Genomic DNA, 18,117 nt, shown 5'->3' with positions numbered 1-18,117 from the left:
AAGAAATTTCTAATTTCACTGAGAAATCAAGTCATTAAAATCTCTTAATAGAGAAACTTGATGGAGCACTTACAACAGGACAGGCATTGTTCTAAGCACTTTACTTGGATTTTCTCATTAGTAGTCCCAATCGCCCTACATGGTGGTACGATTATTACCCTCGTTTTTGCAAATATGGAAAATGAGGCACAGAGCAGCCAAGTAATTTATCCAAAGTCACACAGCAGGCAGGTGTCAGGGCTGAGATTTGAACCACATTTGTTTGTCTCTGGAGCCCATATTCCTAACCACTATGTGTACTGCCTCTCCAGTATAATCTAGGCATGACTAAGTGATAAAAATTAACACAACACGTAGGATAAATGTTCAAGGTGACCCAGGGTGTTTTATAGTTTAAAAATATGCAACAGATCCATCCCCAAGGCTAGCTCTTTTAATCACTGATCATTAAATCACTCTTGGCCTCCATTTTCCTATCTGTAAAGTAAGGGCGGTAACTACGTGAGCTCTACCATTCCTCCACCGCTGACATTTGCTGTTCTCGGTCAGAGCAGGAGAAATCTGGAGAGCCTGGTACAGACTCCGGCTTAAGCTACAGGTTATGGAATAGTAGAGGAGAGAAGGCATTTTGGGTGCAAAAAACAGGATGCATTCAATTGTGAGGATGAATACATAGAGTGCACAGCTTGGAAGGGAAGTATTTGAAAAGGAGAGTTTGACGAGAATGGGTACCCGGGGGGTAGATATGGGCCTGTTTGTATGCGTGTGTGTTTGTAAGTGTGTACGTATATAAAAAGACAGAAGGAAGGGAGGGAAGGAAGGAAGGGAAAAAGGGAGGGAGGATGACTGTGGAGGAAAGAAGACCTTAGGGCTAGATTGAGGAGTTTGAATTTATCCTGGAGTCCCAAACGTCCTGACAATAAACTCCCATCACTAGAGGGAAACTGAGAGCCTCAGCTGGACGCTGCAGCGTTCTCCTGGTTGAGTACTCCTGCTATGGTCTGCCCCTTCCCCAAGTTAGTGTCCACATGGCCTCCTCCATCATTTTCCTAAAATGTAAATGATGTGATGACACTCTTTTGCTTAAAATCCTTCAACAGCTCCTCACCGCCAAAAGCACAGCTTCCACATGTAAACTTTGTGCCCAACATACAAACCTGTTACGAGGCCTACCTCTCACATCTCTTCACTTGCCCCTGCGCCCCCGGGCACCCCAGGTTCTGGTCATTTCAAACCACTCCAAGCCTCTCAAACATGCTGAACTTTAGCATAGTTTTGTTTTGAAACAATTACTTTGGCTGCAGCATGGGGAGCAGATGAACTTGGATGGTGGTAGCACAGATGGGGAGAAGACGAATTTCAAAGAAATATGAGGTGAGTGGACAAGACTTACAATAGGACAGGCATTGTTCTAAGCACTTTACTTGGATTTTCTCATTAGTAGTCCCAATCGCCCTACATGGTGGTACGATTATTACCCTCGTTTTTGCAAATATGGAAAATGAGGCACAGAGCAGCCAAGTAATTTATCCAAAGTCACACAGCAGGCAGGTGTCAGAGCTGGGATTTGAACTACATTTGTTTGGAGCCCATACTCCTAACCACTATGCGTACTGCCTCTCCAGTATAATCCAGGCATGACTCAGTGATAAAAATTAAAACAACACGTAGGATAAATGTTCAAGGTGACCTAGGGTGTATTATAGTTTAAAAATGTGCAACAGATCCATCCCCAAGGCTGGCAGATGGAACGTAGGAGTTGAGGAGAAGGTAGGAAAAAGGATAATTCCTGGGTTTCTGGCTCGTACAGCTGGATGAAAGGTGGAGACAAGGAAAATCAGGAGAGGACGACAGCTGAGAGGAAGATCATGAAATCAGTCTGAGACATCCTGAGACCGAGGTTCATTCAAGACATCCAAGTGGAGCTAAAGGGAGCCTGAGAGCAACACAAGGGTAACTGATGGTGTGGGCACAATGAGAGTCCTGAGAGAGGCTCTGCGGGAGAAGACGTCTAAGCTGTGCCTTGGACAATCTCAGCATTGAATGGACTGCCAGAGGAGAAGGATCCCACAGAAGAGCCTACGGTTTTGACTGACAGTGGGGAGAGAGCTCTTCCAGGTGGGCGTGGCCAACAACATCAGCTGTCACTCAACAGTCAAGTAAGATGAGAGCCGAACAAGCCTAAGATGCAGCAGGACACAGCTATTCAGGACCTGGAAGACCTGTTTTGGTGGAAACATGGGCCTGAATCCAAATTGGACTGTGATGAAGGCTGCCTGGGAGGTGATACACGAAGTCAGTGGGTGTAGACAAATGTTTTGAGGAATATGGCTGTGAATATGAAGGAAAGGGGAGCTTGCAGGGGGGCGGCGGGGAGGGTAAGGGTTTCTCTTTTTCTGTTCTTTTTTTTTTTTTTTTTTTTTTAAGACTGGAGAGTCCTGGCATGTTCTAAACCTGACCAGAAGACTTGGTTAACAGGGAGAGTATAGATATACAATCACTTATCACACGGATATATTTGTTTATGCATTTGCCTCATCTCATTGGCTTGCAAACCCATACAAAATCAAAGACGGTGTTTTATTTTTGTTTGCCTAACGCCTAGCGTGGTGTCGGGCACACGGTAGATGCTAAGAACGTGTTGACTGGTGGAGGCTGTGAATGACATCAGGACAAGCCTGAAGTCCTGGGGAAGATACCCGATGCTGGAAATTAGAAAAGGAATGAAGTATTATTGATGCTTATAAACTTAAACGTGATTCTTGAGATATTTCAAATTCTTAACAAATGCCCAAGGAACCCAGAGACCTGAGGATGACACGAGAAATCAAGACTAGGAATTCTCTTTCCTGTGGCAACCATGGTCATGGTTGAACAGAAGTCACAGGCTTTGCACCCGATCATGTTCTTGCATATTGTTCAGATTTCTCCAGCAAAACGCTCTTCAGAGATGTGAACAATGATGCATCCTCAGTCTCAGGGCTCGTTGCTCCCCGTCCTTGGCTCAGTGTCAATGAACCAGGCCTGACAAGCTCAACTGAAGGTGCTTCCCGATAGGTGATGTCCTGAGAAGCCCCTTACCCTTTGCCTTCATCTGCTGAACTGCATGTTGCATTCTGTATCTGATCAGCAAAATATGACCACTACTAAGCACATGAGGTGATGCTGCTTTAAGCTAAGCTTCCCCAAACCTCAAGAATACTTTGAGATGATAGCTCTGGCTAGAAAGCCAAGACTCCACTGTCAAAGGCAACAGAGCTCTGTCAAAGGATATCTTTGCCTTTCTGGTCTTAGCACCTGGTTTCTCAATGCCCAGCTGCCACGTCCCTCTAATCACTACTGCATTCCACACGAGGGCACCCAGGGAAGGACTTGGTGTCTGGCCCAACTCTATCCATCACAGGGAGATTAAGGCAACGGAGGGAAGACGGAAAATCCTGAGTTCCTTAATGAACTCACCTCTCCAGTTTCAAAGGAGTGTGATGAACCATAGTCCTCATAGGACCCTAAAAATGCTGGCAGGCCCTTCTGGGGAAAGGCCAACAGCATCTGGGGAGACATGAACTCACTCCCCTTTCCCCTGGTCACTGCAACAGGATGAGAGGGTTACTATTTTCAACCTGGAAAACTCTCGGGTTGTTTACCAGTTGCCATATTCCACCCTCGGTTGGCCACTGTTCAGAGCCTGCAGCAGCACTCTCAATGGACACAGCTGGTCTGGAATGTCACATGAGTGGGCCACGCTGAAGCCTGGCTGCCAGGAGCCCAGCCAAGCCAGGAGATGGCAGGAAGCAGCCGCCCAGAGAAGAGCATCCCCTGAGGGTTAGGGTAGGTGAGCTTTTCCTAGGCCAAGGTTTCGGGCCAACCACCAGCGGGGAGCACGGCCAACATGCCAGTCTTCTCAGCCACAGCCTCCACCACACACGGCTGATCAGTAACAGTCACCTCAGTCTCCTGGTAGAGGAGCAACCACCAAATGAGATCATGCATGCCAAGAGCCAAGAGTGTTTTATACATTAGAAGAGGCTAACGAAGGCTCATTTAAGGAAAGTGGGTCCAGCCTAATCAATCCCAACAGCCAGACACCCACTGACTACTGAGAGGAACACTCTGTGCCTTTCATCAAATAATAGTCATGAAGGGACGGGTACTTCGGCTGGTCTCTTGCTCTGCGTGTGTCCTTCGGCCTGGTCTGCTATGTCTGATCTATCCTTATGTAACCCAGAGAAACTCACTTAGCAAAACAGAGACTAAAAGTTTCCTAAAATTTTTGACCAGAATAAAAGAGCACTTATGAGGTAAGACTTGGAAAATGCGGGCTAAATGCTTCAGTGGTGGCAGGAAGGGCTGAGCTGGTATTAAAGAGGTTTGGGAAGGGTCTCGAGCTAATCCAAATGTGTAAAATTCGGTAGTGACGAGGTAACTATTTACCTACAAGGTTCTCCTCGTCTGAATCTATAATCAAGAATCTCAAGGTGCTTTAAGTCCAGGTTCTGGGCCTCAGTTTCCCACAATGTAAACAGTCAGTGCAGGTAACAGACAGTTGACCCACTGTGTGTGACTGGTGGTGGTAGAAAAGGCAGAAGATGCAAATGATCCCACTATTTTGTGCTTGCTCGTGAAGAGCACAAAATACTAACAAATTAGCCTCAGTGTGTTTCCAAGGAAAAACATCTCAATATACTAAAAGAGTGTGTTAAAATAGATTCTATTTATTATGATTATTATCATTATTATTACAATGTTTGCCTAAAGGCCAATGATGTGATGTCAAATAATATACCAACCTGGGAAGTATATTCCTGTAGCTTAAGGACGGTGGGCCATCTGATGAAGACTTTTGGGGGTGATGGTTGTGGGCTGAGGGCAACAGGCAGGGCTCAGGAAGGTGTCCAGGAGAGAGTGAAACCGAGCAGGACCCTGTGTGGTCTTCCAGGGACAGACCTTCCCCCTGCCCTGCGTCCTCCAACTCTTTGTTTGTAGAAAAGCTTTAACCTCCCAAGGCTTCCCAAGTTCCAAAGAGCAAATTTAATCAGAGAAGTGAAAAAATGCAGAAACAAAGGAAAGCGGTCAAGCAAGACAAAATAATAGTTTAGCCATAAAACAAAGTCAAGGACCCTTAGCTCCTCCTCAAGGGCTATAGATGACATCCTGAGCCATATCCTTGAGTTGTTTTGCAGAAACTAAACCCCTCCCCAGGTAGAGGAAGTTGACTGCATGCTGAGCACCAGCACATAGTCCCCACACCATAGACCCCAGACCAGTTGGAGGCAGAAAACTGATAACTGAGATTTCCCAAAATATCACCCTGTTACCTCACCACAAGCCAATGAGAAGAATGCCCATAAGCTGATTAGGCACTCTGCAACCCTCACCCCTAACGCTGCCTTTAGAAACTCTTCCCTGAAAGCCCTTAGGGAGTTAGGGTCTTTTGAGCATGAGACGCCCATTCTCCTTGCTCGGCACCTGCAATAAACACTGTGCTTTCCTTCACCACAACGCAGTGTCAGTAGATTGGCTGTGATGCATGTCACCCCAGTTCCTTTCATTAACAAGAAGATGCAAAACTTCTGGCAGACTGAACTCACTCAGAGCAACTTCCAGACACCAGCGAGCGTTTGGATCTGGGTGGAGTCCTTAGGTCAGCGTTCTGACAGTCAGGAACACTTACCCCAAAGGAAAACAGGGCTCCATCCAATCCCACCCCACCCCACCCAAAGCACTGAGCAGCAGAGTCCTATAACCAGTTATGTCACAGTTTCCAAAATCAAGACCAAACTCTAAGTGACAGCTCAACACCCAAGAAATAGAAACAGAGGAGCCGTATGAATAACCATTTCAGTCACCAGAGGTCTCCCATCATTTTCAATTTAACTAAGAATGGAAAATTTTCTAACGTGTTATTCTACAGTATCAAAAAGTGAATGCCACCCAATTCTATACATGACTAACATCTCATTTTCGGCATTTCTCATGGTTTTCCTAGGATTTTCCTTTTTTTTTTTTTTAAAGTTTCATTATTTCCTTCACAAGCCAAACTCCATGACCTTGGATCAGGCCTGAAGTTCAAAGGCATGAGCAGAGTCCTCATCTCAAGCTCCCCTGTCTGCACACTTCCCTTTCTAAACAGACAGAAAAGGGCGGTGAGGTGAAAGCCAATGCTCAGATTACTCCATTTTTCACAGTCACTGGTAAATTGTTGCTTAAGATGTTTCTGGAATCAGGATCTGAGCAGTGAGCAAGGGCAGTAAGGAAACTCCATTCCCAGAGCTGAGCGCAGCGCATGCAACAAGGCAGGTTCTCAAAATGGCTTGCCAACACGCTTCTTATCTTTCAAGATCTCACACAAGTCTGGATGGTGGAAGTAAGTGGTTCATATGCTCATTCCTCAATCAAAGAAAGTTTCTGAGGAGTGGAAAATTCTAGGGACAGCAAACATTTAGAAATTAATTCAATACTGTGAGCAACTCCAACTCTGTACCCCTGGTACCCAGTACAAAACCTGGCACATGAGGAATGCTCAGTGAGCTCTTGAATGAGATGAATGCAGCACTCTACCTAAAATAAAATGACCTCAGTGACAGACCAGTATCTGCAGCTGCACCAAGGTCAGACACTTACTACACTACAGTTTTTCCAAAGAGCTTTCTCCAACCTCAGGCTGCAAGAGGCTGGATGACTCCAGAGCGGAGCAGCCCAGCTCACCTGGTTCATGCAGCCAGTCTGAAAGGTGCATTGTTTTGTTATGTGACTAAGCCCTAAATTTCAGTACCTTGTTGCCTTTCAAATGAACTTGAGCAATATCTGGATGCAGATGGAATTCTTAGAGAATTCCTGACCACTAGATAGATGCCTATTGAGAACTTCTGAAACCAGCCTCTTCTGATGCCATGAATGTCTCTGATGCTTATCTTTGTGGAAGAAAATCTTCCTCCAGGAAGGGAGGGAGGAGGAGGACAGCTCAAAACACTTACTCCACACCCTGAGTGGGGAGGCAGAGTGCAAGGAGCTTTACAGTTACTGTCCTATTTGATGCTTACAACAACCCTCTGGGGTATTTGACAGATAAGAGAATTTGTCAGAGAGGGTAAGTGAAGAGTCCAAGGTCAGAGGTGGAAAGGGGGAATGCCAGGTTTAGGATCCAGATTTGAACATGCGCTGGTCCTCGAAGGTCCTGGTAAGTGGTCTTTTGTGGAAGTATCTTTACGAATTACGGGTGTACCATTCCTTACAATCATAGTTACTGAAGAATACTGTATCAAATTCTGTTCTCATAGCCACCGTATTCTGAGTACTCCAAAATGGAAGATGGCTCTCTTGGTCTCTGCTGTCATGTGCATAACTAGGATTTCTATATTACCAGATAAAGCACACTGCTATGAGGATATGCTTTAGAGGGAGAGGAGACCTTTCTCTATAATGCATCTTTGTATTTGCAAATAGCATCCGGGTAAACCATCAAGAAACTGACTAGAGACTAATATACATGAAAAGATGTGAAGAATTTTCTAGGCCATCCCACCTGAGGCACACAGTGGTAGCAATGCCACCAAGAGGCCCCCTTCTTCTTAGGAAATTAAATATGTCAAATCTTGGTTCATTCAAAAGGTACTTTTTGAGGCCTTTGTCATGGAGCCACATTCCAGAAGGTCCTATAAGTCATTTATGAAATATGCAAATTGCAATGCAGTGACAGAAGGTAGAGCTGTGACCATAGTCCCAGAGATGGCCACCAGGATACTTATTGTGAGTGTGAAAATTACATTTCTGAAGAAAACATTATGAATAGGGTGAGAGGTATTTTTATAAACATATCTGGATAACTGTTGCCATGGAGGTGTTTCACCTGGCAAGAATCAGCAAGTCCAAAGCTAGGGCTTAATGTCAGAGGCACTTTTACCAGGAGAGGCTTAACATAACCTTGAGATACTTTCTGGAAAACATCAGCCCAGACCAGCAACCTGTGTTTGGATGCTGGCTCTGGCCACTAGGAATGATGCCACTAGTGTCACTCTCCACATTTTTTTTTTACATCTGAGAGAAAACTCTGCAGTGGCCCCTTGACCTCTAATTGCCTGCCACATGTTAAAGGATTCATATAAATTTATATGGACAAACTGGCCAAAAAACCTATTAGATGAAGTAAAATATATGAGACCTTACTTACATATACTTTTGGGATCTCACAGTCACAAGACCAAAAGCATTCTGTTCAAAATTCTATATTCTATTTGATGTAAATTTTCTCAATATATGAAACCCAAGAAGTAGACTATTAGCAAATTATTCCATGTACGCCAGTGCATGCATTTTAAGTACAGAGACTGCTGGAAGCATCAGGGTTGCGACTGATTTCAACAGTTTACCATAACGGAGTAACGCAAATCCCAGGAAATGCACTGTTTGGGTACAGAAACCAGCAAAGAACAACAAAGTTTGAGCAGTAACCTTTAATTACATTGAAAACAATTGAACAGACCATGTCCTTCTTCACATGTTCTATCAGCAGAGGGATTCTGAAGGGTCTACACTTTATGAGACTCAAAAGAACAGAAGCCCTCACAATGGCCCCATAGCTCCCTTTGTACACACAGGAATAGTCTACGGACAGAACCACTCTCTAAGTTATGTTGCCTCTAGAAACCAGACGGAGAAACTGCAGCCCTGGCTGCACACACATTCCCATGACAGTGTGTCACAAAAGTAATAACCAAGTTGTTCAACTGCTTCCAGACCTTAGTCAGATTTGCTTCACTACTAACTTTTACGATGTATAACATATCACAAGCCTGTAATCTCTAGCCCGTCCCCTCTGTCCTGTCTCTTGGTTGGAGGTAAGGACTGGAGCCTCTTACAGACGGAAAGACCAGAGAGAATTGGAGGAGTTTCTCTCCAGGATGTCCCCACTGGTCCTGGCCTGGCTCTGCCTCAGCCCCCGTCTGAAGATGGACCAGAACCACGCAGCTACCGTGGGCCCAGCTGCAGGGGGAAGGGCTGAGAAACACTGAGAGAACGCTGAAGTCAGCTGCTTGTGAGTCTCCGAGTCAGCATCTTCAAGACCAGAGTCGTTGTTGAGAAATAAGACTTCTCCCCCACAAAAACCCTGAATGTAACTGCGATCCAAGAGCTCAAAACCAGCGGGCCAAATTCCGGAGAGGGAGCCCAAAGCTGACCACGGAAACAAGGAACTGGGGGCGGATCCCTCACCCACCCGCTGCTGCCTCCTGAACAAGCTGGAGTGTTTGAGACAAGGAACGAGGAGCTGGGTGCTACATCGACGGGTCAGGAGGATCGGTCCTGCCCGGAGCTGGGCGTCCTTCCTAGATGATCACACACCACCATGACCTTATTCCAGAAACTACTGTCTCCAGGAAGACCTGGATAGCTTCAACTAGTTGTTGCTTTCACAGTGAAGGGGTGGAGGAGGCTAACTGGGGAAAGGCAGCCAAGTGTTCTAATTATTGATGTGTTCAAGTAACTCAACTTCAGGCACTTCTTAGGATGTAATATTATATGAAAAAAAGCTACAAAATTGTACACATACACACACTTAGAAAAAACTTAGAAGGAAAACCTCTTAAAGTATGAATGATGGAATGGTGAACAATTTCTTTCTTTGAGAACATTCTAGACCTAAGAATAATCCTACAGCTAGTTGGAGTTGCTCTCTTTGACTGAGAACACACTTTAGGAAGGGATGCATGTGAACCAGTGAGGGTAAAAAAGTTCTTTGTCTGGTTCACCAGATGGTTCAGATTAATCCTGGTCACCAAGAAGGAGACAGACAGCTCAGACTGACCACACATCCATCAACTCCCCCTGTATTTTTCAAGCTTTCCAACTTCAGGGGAACGAAAGACATCTCAGTTCAGCAATTCCGAGGAGTTAGTGACTCAAAGCACCACACATGTGGGAGCCCCAAGGGCTTTTTAATTTTATTTATTTTTTTATATAGCATTTCTTATTAGTTATCTATTTTATACACATTAATGTATATATGTCAATCTCCCAATTCATCACAGCACCACCACCACCCCTGCCGCTTTCCCCCCTTGGTGTCCATATGTTTGTTCTCTACATCTGTGTCTCTATTTCTGCCAAGGGCATCTTGAACCTCCTGTTTCCACACCTGGGGACACAAGAGAGTCTCTCAACACGACAGGGCTGGATGGAGCGAAGGGAGGAGCGAGCACCCAGCATCTGGCAGGAGCCTGAAATGCAAGCCTAGCTCAGGAGGACTGTGGGTATTCACTCAGCTACAGAATACTCCAGTTTCCAGAATGACCGGTTTTCCTTACTAAGGCCTCTCGCACCTCATGTACCACCCGGCCCACACCTCCAGGCTCTGTGCTGTATTATTTTCGGAGGCACATGACATCTGAGGGAAGGAGGGGAGGCAGCCCCCATGTGCTGGGCCCTGTTTCCTGCCAACCACCGTGCTGGGTCCTTTATCCACGTCTTCTCTTTCAATTCTCAAAGTGATGCAGAAACAAGGGAGGGCTGGGGTGTTTTTAGAGACAGGAAAACCCAAAGTCCAAGACAACCCAGGCAGTCGGGAGGATAAACCATGGGGATGAGATCTGCACAGATCGCCCGACCTAGCAGCCCTGGCTCCCAGGCAACACACACACAAGCAGCCTTCTGGACGAAGACACATCAGAGGATTATTTCTGGTACCTGAGGGGTAAGGAGGGAGCTCCGTGATAATACTTGCTAATATGTTAAAAAAAAAAAAAAAATTCACGGCTGAAAGCCAATTACAGACACAGCCAGGCTTCTTGGAGCATTTATGGTGGCTGCTAAAGGGAATAGGCAGTCCATCCATCCCGCCGTGCCGGAAGTCCTCAGCAAAGCCCCGACTCACGGGGAAGGCGGCCCCGCCTGCACACTGGACAGCAGCTGTGGCTCCCAGGGGTGTGTGGCACTGACTCTTAAAGGAGCCAGTGGTCAGCAAGGCAATGTGCCTTAGACACATTCTTTTACTGCTCACAACAGCTCTGTGCCCAAAGTGACACAAGCAGCATGTGGTGGTGGTGGTGGTGGTGGATTTAGGCTCGGACCTGCCTGATCCTAAGCACTTTTCCTGTGAATCCAGACAGAACCATCCCGTGGAACCACCCAATCTATCAGAAAGAGTGGACCCTGTGGCCTGATCAGCACATCAAATCCTGACTCTTGCCAGCTAGCTGACTCTTCTATGACATTATACGTCCTACATTTTCTGGAGCAATTCCGAGTTTGAGCATGCTGGTTCCGTTGCACCCATGGGTGTGCTCATACTTGTCTTATGATGCATTCTGCCCCCGGAGGCCTCACGGGCCTACGCTCATCTGTGCAACCCTCTGCACTTGTTTCTCCCATGGAGGGATGGTTACCCCTCCCGCAGTGACAGATCATTTATATGTTCTGATTTGCTTCCCATGTTTGTGCTTTATGTTCCCTGTCACACTCTTAAGTTCCTTTTAAATCGACACTTTACCACTGGAAGACCGTTCACAAAGAAGGAATCCTGGAAACAGAATACACAGCAGTAGAAGAAACTACAATCCTGCCTAAAATTGTTCTGCTTACTCGACTGCAGGTGGCATGGTGTTGGACAGAATGACCCTTTAGAAACATGATTTTACAGTATCTTGTCAGAGCGCAACTCCCAGAATGGGAGCTGCCAAACTGTAATTTGACTGGAACCCATGTAAAGTCCTATGCTTAGATTCAAAAACTTAAGCGCCCCAACGTGACACAACAGAAACTTGGCTTGGCTATAGTTCATTCAAACTATTAAAAATCTTCAACTTTTGGTAAAGTTAAAACCAAGTTCAACGGTACAATGTGATTGTTTAACAGAAAAGAAAAAGTGGGTGTTGTTAGGATGTGTTAATGGAAGTGGAACGTTCAGGTCACAGGAAGCAAATGTTTCGCTGAACTCGGGGCTGAGCCCTCGTTACCCAGATGACAAATAACACGCCTGATTCTGAAAGGCACACTTAACAAAATGATAGAGCCTCAGAGAAGGAAGAGACCTGGTGTCTAGCCTGGATAAGAAAAGAGAACAGAGAAACATAAAGAAGTTCTCAGACGTTTGACAGTTTGTCATGCGGAAGTGGGAGCCTAAAATGTGAACCGCTGAGCAGAAGTGACTGAGAAACAATCTTCTGTTTGATATAAAAGGAAACTTTCAAATCATGTCTATGCGAGGCAGAACGATGGCCCTCAAAGATGTGCACGGCCTAATCCCTGGAATTTGTACCAGCGTTACTTTACATGGTAAGAGGGACCCTGCAGATGTGATTAAGTCAAGGATCCTAAGATGGGGAGACTCGTTGGATTATCCCGTGGGTCCAACGTAAATCACAGGGCTCCTCATAAGGAAGAGGCAGGAGCATCAGAGCAAAGCAGAGGTCAGAGTCAGAGACATAGCTCAGGATGCTACACGGCTGGCTTCGAAAACAGAGGACGGTGCTATAAGCCAAGGGATGCAAATGGCGTCTAGAAGCTGGAAAGGGCCAGGGAACAGATTCTCCCTTAGAGCTTCTAGAAGGAATGTAGCCCTGCTGACACCTGGATTTTAGCCAATCCATTTCAGACTTCTGACATCCAGAACTAGAATAGAATACATTTGTGTTGTTTTAAGCCACTAAGTCTGTGGTAATTTCTTAGAGCAGCCATAGGAGATGAATGGGATGTCTAACAAGGGAATAACCTCTTCTGGCCCCAGGGAGCTCCCCGTCCCCAGGGGCAATCAAGAAGAGGCTGATCACCTGTGTCAGGAATGCTGTGTGGTTAAGTCCTGGATGACCCACAGCCGACCCCTCCAACTCTGAGAGTCCACATCACGTAGCAGTGCCACCTCCTGCTTTTGCATTCGACACACTGGTTCCACCCCCAAGGTTTGCCCTCATCTCCTCCCAGGAGGACTGTGGCAGGAAGTATAAAGCATGCTTTGGGGATGTCCAAACGGCACCCAGGCCTGTGCCTGGCTCAGAGCAAAAGTGCTTGCGGGGTGCCTACCTGAGCAGAGGACTCCTTTGTTCCTGGCACAGGAGAAGTTGTCGCACTCGCAGAAGGGCCCGTAGATCTTCCCAAACTCGCTCTCGAAGCAGGCGCACTGGTTGCAGCTGCACTGCCCGCGTCCGCTGCACAGGGGCTTGCCCTCCGCTTCTCGGCACAAGTTCTGGTACCCGCTCTGGCTCTCCCCTTCCTGGCACTCACACCTGGTGCCCAGGTAGCTGGGGTTGCACTCACACAGGCCGCAGACGTAAGTCCCGTTGCCACTGCATCTGGCGCTGTCCGGCTCCAGTCCTGCGCTGCAGCTGCACCTGCAGTCGTAGGTGACCCCCACCTCCAGGCTGTCCCGGAATCCCACGGGCCGCAGGGTGAACGTGGGCTGCGTGTGTTTGCCCGGGCAGCTCCGGGCCTCCACTGACACCTCAAAGGATGCCTGCGCAGGAGAAAGAGAGGGGATGTGGTGGTCATGGTGCATCTGGGCCTCCCGCTGTCTGCACCAGCCTCCTGATCAGCCAGGGGCCTGGCCTGAGCACAGTTCCTCCAAGGTCCTCAGTGAAGAACTGGGGCCAAATCCAGTCCCTCCCCACACTCACGGAGGGCCACTCCAACGGCCCGAGGAGGAAGAGGCCCCGGAGACAGCAAGCCCCTTCGCTTGACCCAGGAAGGGCGTATTCAGGCGTGCCAACATTTGACAGGCATCATGCTTGATTCTTCAACGTTCATCATCTTTTTTACCTCCCAGAGGAAAAGGGCTTCCACAGGAAGGTAGAAAGATTCACTCAAGGTTACAAGGTTCTCTTTCTCCCCTTTTCACTTCTATCCTATGCTCTTCCCGTCTCCATTTTGAAAGTCAACAAAATATTCAACAATATACCAGGCACCTCCCTCTATGCCAGGTTAGACGTGGCTCCCTGAACTCATGGGGCGCTGTGGTCGAGATGCCCTGGCAACTGCCTGCCCTTCTGCAGAGGTGTTTCCTCCCCTGCTGGAGAAGGGAGAGATGACTCTTGTGTCCCTTCCAGCATATCTATCTCCACACAGACACACCTGAGCCTCCCTCTGCCCCAGTTTCTCTCTGCGTGATCCTCACAGCTGTGTCTTTCACAATCAGTCCACGGTCCAGAGGTTGTAAAGAAGCATCATTGCCACACACATGGACAGACTTTTTCTTATTGAACAAAGCATGTAAAGGAGTGTTGCTAACTCCCGAGCTGCTTATGGGTTGCCATGGAAACAGGCAGCAAGGTGGACCTCGCTGGCAGATGGCAATGGAGGAAAGATGCCTGTTAGCAGCCCACATGGCTGGGATGTGAGGAAAGCAAGGACGCTGCTCGCTGTGATTCTCCCAGGGAGTACAGCGTGATTCCACCTTCCCCTCCCCGCCACCATGTGGTGAGAGTCATCCAGCAGGGCCCTCCAAGCAGGGCGCTGTGGAAATCTGCAGACAGGTAGCTGGCACGCCCTGACCAAACACCATCCTGAAGTCCTTCTCCCCCGAACTGACAGAGGCCTGGTCTCACTCCAGAAACTGACCCACCGCCTCTGGCCCAGACGTCTTTTTCAAAAGGCTCCTCAGAACATTCTGAAACTCAGAACAAGTTAGGAACTACTTTTAGCTACTGGTATTGTTAACTCTATTATTTGGGTTGGAATAGAACTTTTTAAAAAAGCCATCAATAACCTGCTTTACTGGGTACTCTTTAGGTAATAAAGTGTATTTCTGGAGAACACTCAAAATATCTTTTTCTAAACGTTCTACAGAGGGCTTCCCTGGTGGCGCAGTGGTTGAGAGTCCGCCTGCTGATGCAGGGGACATGGGTTCGTGCCCCGGTCCGGGAAGATCCCACATGCCGCGGAGCGGCTAGGTCCGTGAGCCATGGCCGCTGAGCCTGAGCGTCCAGTGCCTGTGTTCCGCAACGGGAGAGGCCACAACAGTGAGAGGCCTGCTTACCGCAAAAAAATGAAATAAAAATAAACGTTCTACAGATCCTTGTCACTTTGGGATCTTTACTAATTCTAAAAGGCCTCCCCTCTGTGACATCTAGGGACACCCCCCCGCAGGGTGGGAGCCGGAGCGCGTGAGGCTGAGCAGGAGACCCCGCTTCCTAGGTCCTGGAGAGTCTGCTTGGCAACAAGACACCAGGAGTCGGCATTAGTGAAGCAGTATCACAGCAGACACCATCAGACAGGTGCGCTGAGGACAATGACCAGGAGCCAGGGTCAGAGGACGCAGGGCGAAGCAAGCCAGCTGCAGACAGTGGGACGGGCCCACGCCCCACCTCCACGTCGGGGGTGGGAGGCGGCAAAGGGAGAGACTGGCAAAAGCACGTTCACAACCCGGTTCCAACGCCCTCAGGTACAGCTGGGCTCTCGAGGTAAGGAAGAAAGGTGCGGACCCACCCAGGGCGCTGCAAGCTGCCTAACGGTTACCAGGTGTCGAACACTACATGCACTAGGCCCCGTGCTGGGCATTTCCATGCGCATCTCATTTACATGCCCTAGGAGGAGGCGTCCTCATTTACCAGAAGGAAAACGGGGCTGGTGGGCTCCGGGAGCTTAGTGCTGGTCACACAGCTGGGGAGGGGTGGGGCTGGGCCTGTGCTCTCCTTGGCATGTCACCTCCTAGAAATAGGGAATGAGGCAGATGTCCAGTGTCCAGACCTGGGTAGAGAGAGAGAGGCCCGGCTCACAGAGGGACCACTAGACGGGAACCCACCCAGTAGTGACCAGAAGCTCCTGGTCAACTTTCAACCTTCCTGCCTTGGGCTGGGGATAACCTGAGCCCGCAGATGGAAGGACAGGGAGGCTGCACCTGACCGAGGTGCCACGGGGCATCAAGAATGTGGAGAGAGATGAACATCCCTCCCGCTGAGGCTCGGAGAGACGCCTACTACCTCCCAGGGGAATAACTTTGCTGGACTTGTTAAATGGAAAGCCCGGCCCCCCCACAAAGGCCACTGCGGGTCAGAAGTGGAAAAAATTACAAAGGAACAGCCTGGACCAAGAACCAAAGGCATTTAATTATTGCAAGACTGTGGGGAGTGTCCATCTGTGAGCATAACCTTCCCCCAGGAAAACTTGCCTGCACCAAGGGATCAAGTAACAAGAGAGGGAATTAAATCTCCTGGGCCTCGCAGATGTCTGTGTTTGCTGGAGAGGGAGTGGAAAGGTTGGGGATGCCCCTGAATCAGTGCCGGCAGCTGATCACCCAGGATTCAGAACGATTCACACACTGTCTGCCCAGTCTAAGGCCTGGCTTCTGAGCAGGTCCCCGTGGCCTTCTTCAGCCAAAGCTCTGGTCTAACTGAGGTCCAAGCTGTCGGGCCCCATGCAGCCTAGCGTGCAGCCGGCCACCTGATAACCAGAGAACAGGTCCATTTCAGCCACTACGTCTCAGGTCCTGCTGGGCACAGGAATGCTATAAAAAGCACTTCGGCAACAGCAAGTCAATCTGTTCTGCTACTCCTCCCTTCAGAGTCCACTTCCCTGAGGGCTCAGGAAAGAATCCAGAGAGTCTGTCAGGCAGCTGGAATGAGGCTTCTCTTCCCTGATTACTGTGGACTCTTGAAAGGGAAGGCTCCCCAGTTCCAGGAGACTTTCCGTTTTCCCACTCGGAGATTCCAGAGGAAGGTCGTGGACACAGCAGTCCTCCCTCCCGCCCAGTCTTATTATTTGAACCTCATTGGGATGCTCCTGGTTCCCGCACAGGGCTGCCGGCCTGACCACCCTTTCAAAGGGGCTACCCAGCCCCCACCCAAACCCACGCTCTGCAAATGCCAAGTCCACTAGGAGCTCGCTGAGACAAAGCGTTGGGCATGGGCAAGGGGTGGAGAGCCCCAGGGGAGGGGCCGGAGAGCGGGACGCTGTGGGAAGCCCCCAACGGGGCTCACTGGGTCCTTTGTACCGGGCGTTAGTGCCAGTCGCACAGCCAGCCACTTGCATACTGATTTGTCAAAGCCAGTTCATGAGAAAACTGACTCCCAGTGGCCAGGCCCACTCAGTCAGCCCTGGTTGATGCTGGGAGGAAAATTAGGGGAAAAAAACAGAAATCACTGGATTTGGGACTGCAAGATTTCATGTAAGGAGTATTTCTCTGAGGACACCCTTTGTCCCTCACCCCCTACCACCTCCCCTTGCTTCTTGCCTGGACAGATAGATCTCTTAACCCAGAGGTCACAGGACAGTCACAGAACCATGGCCTCTGATTGGAAGTGACCATGGAGACGGTGCCCGCCCACCTCCTCCACCTCTGCAGGAAGCTCTGGTTACACGGAGGCGAGACCTGCCCGGATGCCCCTTGAACCCAGCTGTCCCAAGGCTCCCCCTCCCCCATGGGCCATGTCCTTATCCACAGGCCAGACCCCGAGATGCACCGGATGGCAGTTACACCCTGTCTGCTTTCCCTAACCCCTCTCCTCCAGTGAGCCCCCGGGCCCTTCTGCTGTGCTATTTACTCCTGCCTACCCTCCTCGCCATTTCTGACTTACCCAGAGCCCTCCCAGCTCATGGCACTAAAGAACGGAAATCATGCCTGCCAAATAATGCCAGACACCTTAGCTTGGCACGTGTCCTACCAGTTGGCCCAATCCCGCCTCTGCAGCCCCAGCTCCTCTCTTCTCAGTTCCCAACCCACTCCCCGCCTCAGCTGCTTCACACCTGCAACGGGGCAATCAATGCTCGTTCACACCTTCTCGGACTCACCACTAATGGGGCCTCCCCACTCTTTTTCTATGTCTGGAAAACTCGGAGCCTCAGCTCAAGCAGCACCCCCTCTGCGATGCGGGGCCCTTCCTCCTTGGGGCTCCCGCAGCACCAGGCCCGGCTTTCATTACTGCCCCCAACCCTATGGGGTTGACTCCTGCACCTACATTTCCTGCACCAGATTTGTCCCCGGGACAAATGTCAAGGGGGAAGTGCCCACATGCTCAGGAGCAAACCTAAGTCCAACTGTCAGCTCTTTGGAGAAAGTTCAGCCTGAGATGAGGGACAGAAGTACATCTCTCCTTCAGCAATAAGGGGGTTGAGGGGAAGCCCCCCAGTTCTCCCTCCAGGCCAGCTCCGTGGGCACGTGCCCGTGCAGTCACACAGAGCCCCATGCTCAGAAGGGCCCGC

The 18,117-nt window shown here is 49.1% G+C and overlaps 1 protein-coding gene across 3 annotated transcripts in view; it reads right to left on the bottom strand.

Moving 5' to 3' along the window:
• ITGB5 (integrin subunit beta 5) overlaps positions 1-18,117 on the bottom strand; it is a 111,754-nt gene that overhangs the window by 17,448 nt on the left and 76,189 nt on the right. For all 3 annotated transcript variants that reach the window (XR_014296773.1, XM_082654816.1, XM_082654817.1), the window contains exon 10: positions 13,009-13,438. Coding sequence is in view for 2 of the 3 variants with exons in the window: in XM_082654816.1 (XP_082510942.1) it covers positions 13,009-13,438 (430 nt within the window). In the remaining variant the exon portion in view is untranslated. The remainder of the gene's footprint in view (positions 1-13,008; positions 13,439-18,117) is intronic.

Source organism: Grampus griseus, assembly GCF_964374135.1.
Source record: "Grampus griseus genome assembly, chromosome: 5".
In the NCBI taxonomy this organism is placed as follows: domain Eukaryota; kingdom Metazoa; phylum Chordata; class Mammalia; order Artiodactyla; family Delphinidae; genus Grampus; species Grampus griseus.
Note: the sequence above shows the minus strand (reverse complement) of the source record. Positions and strands in the feature narration are given on the sequence as shown.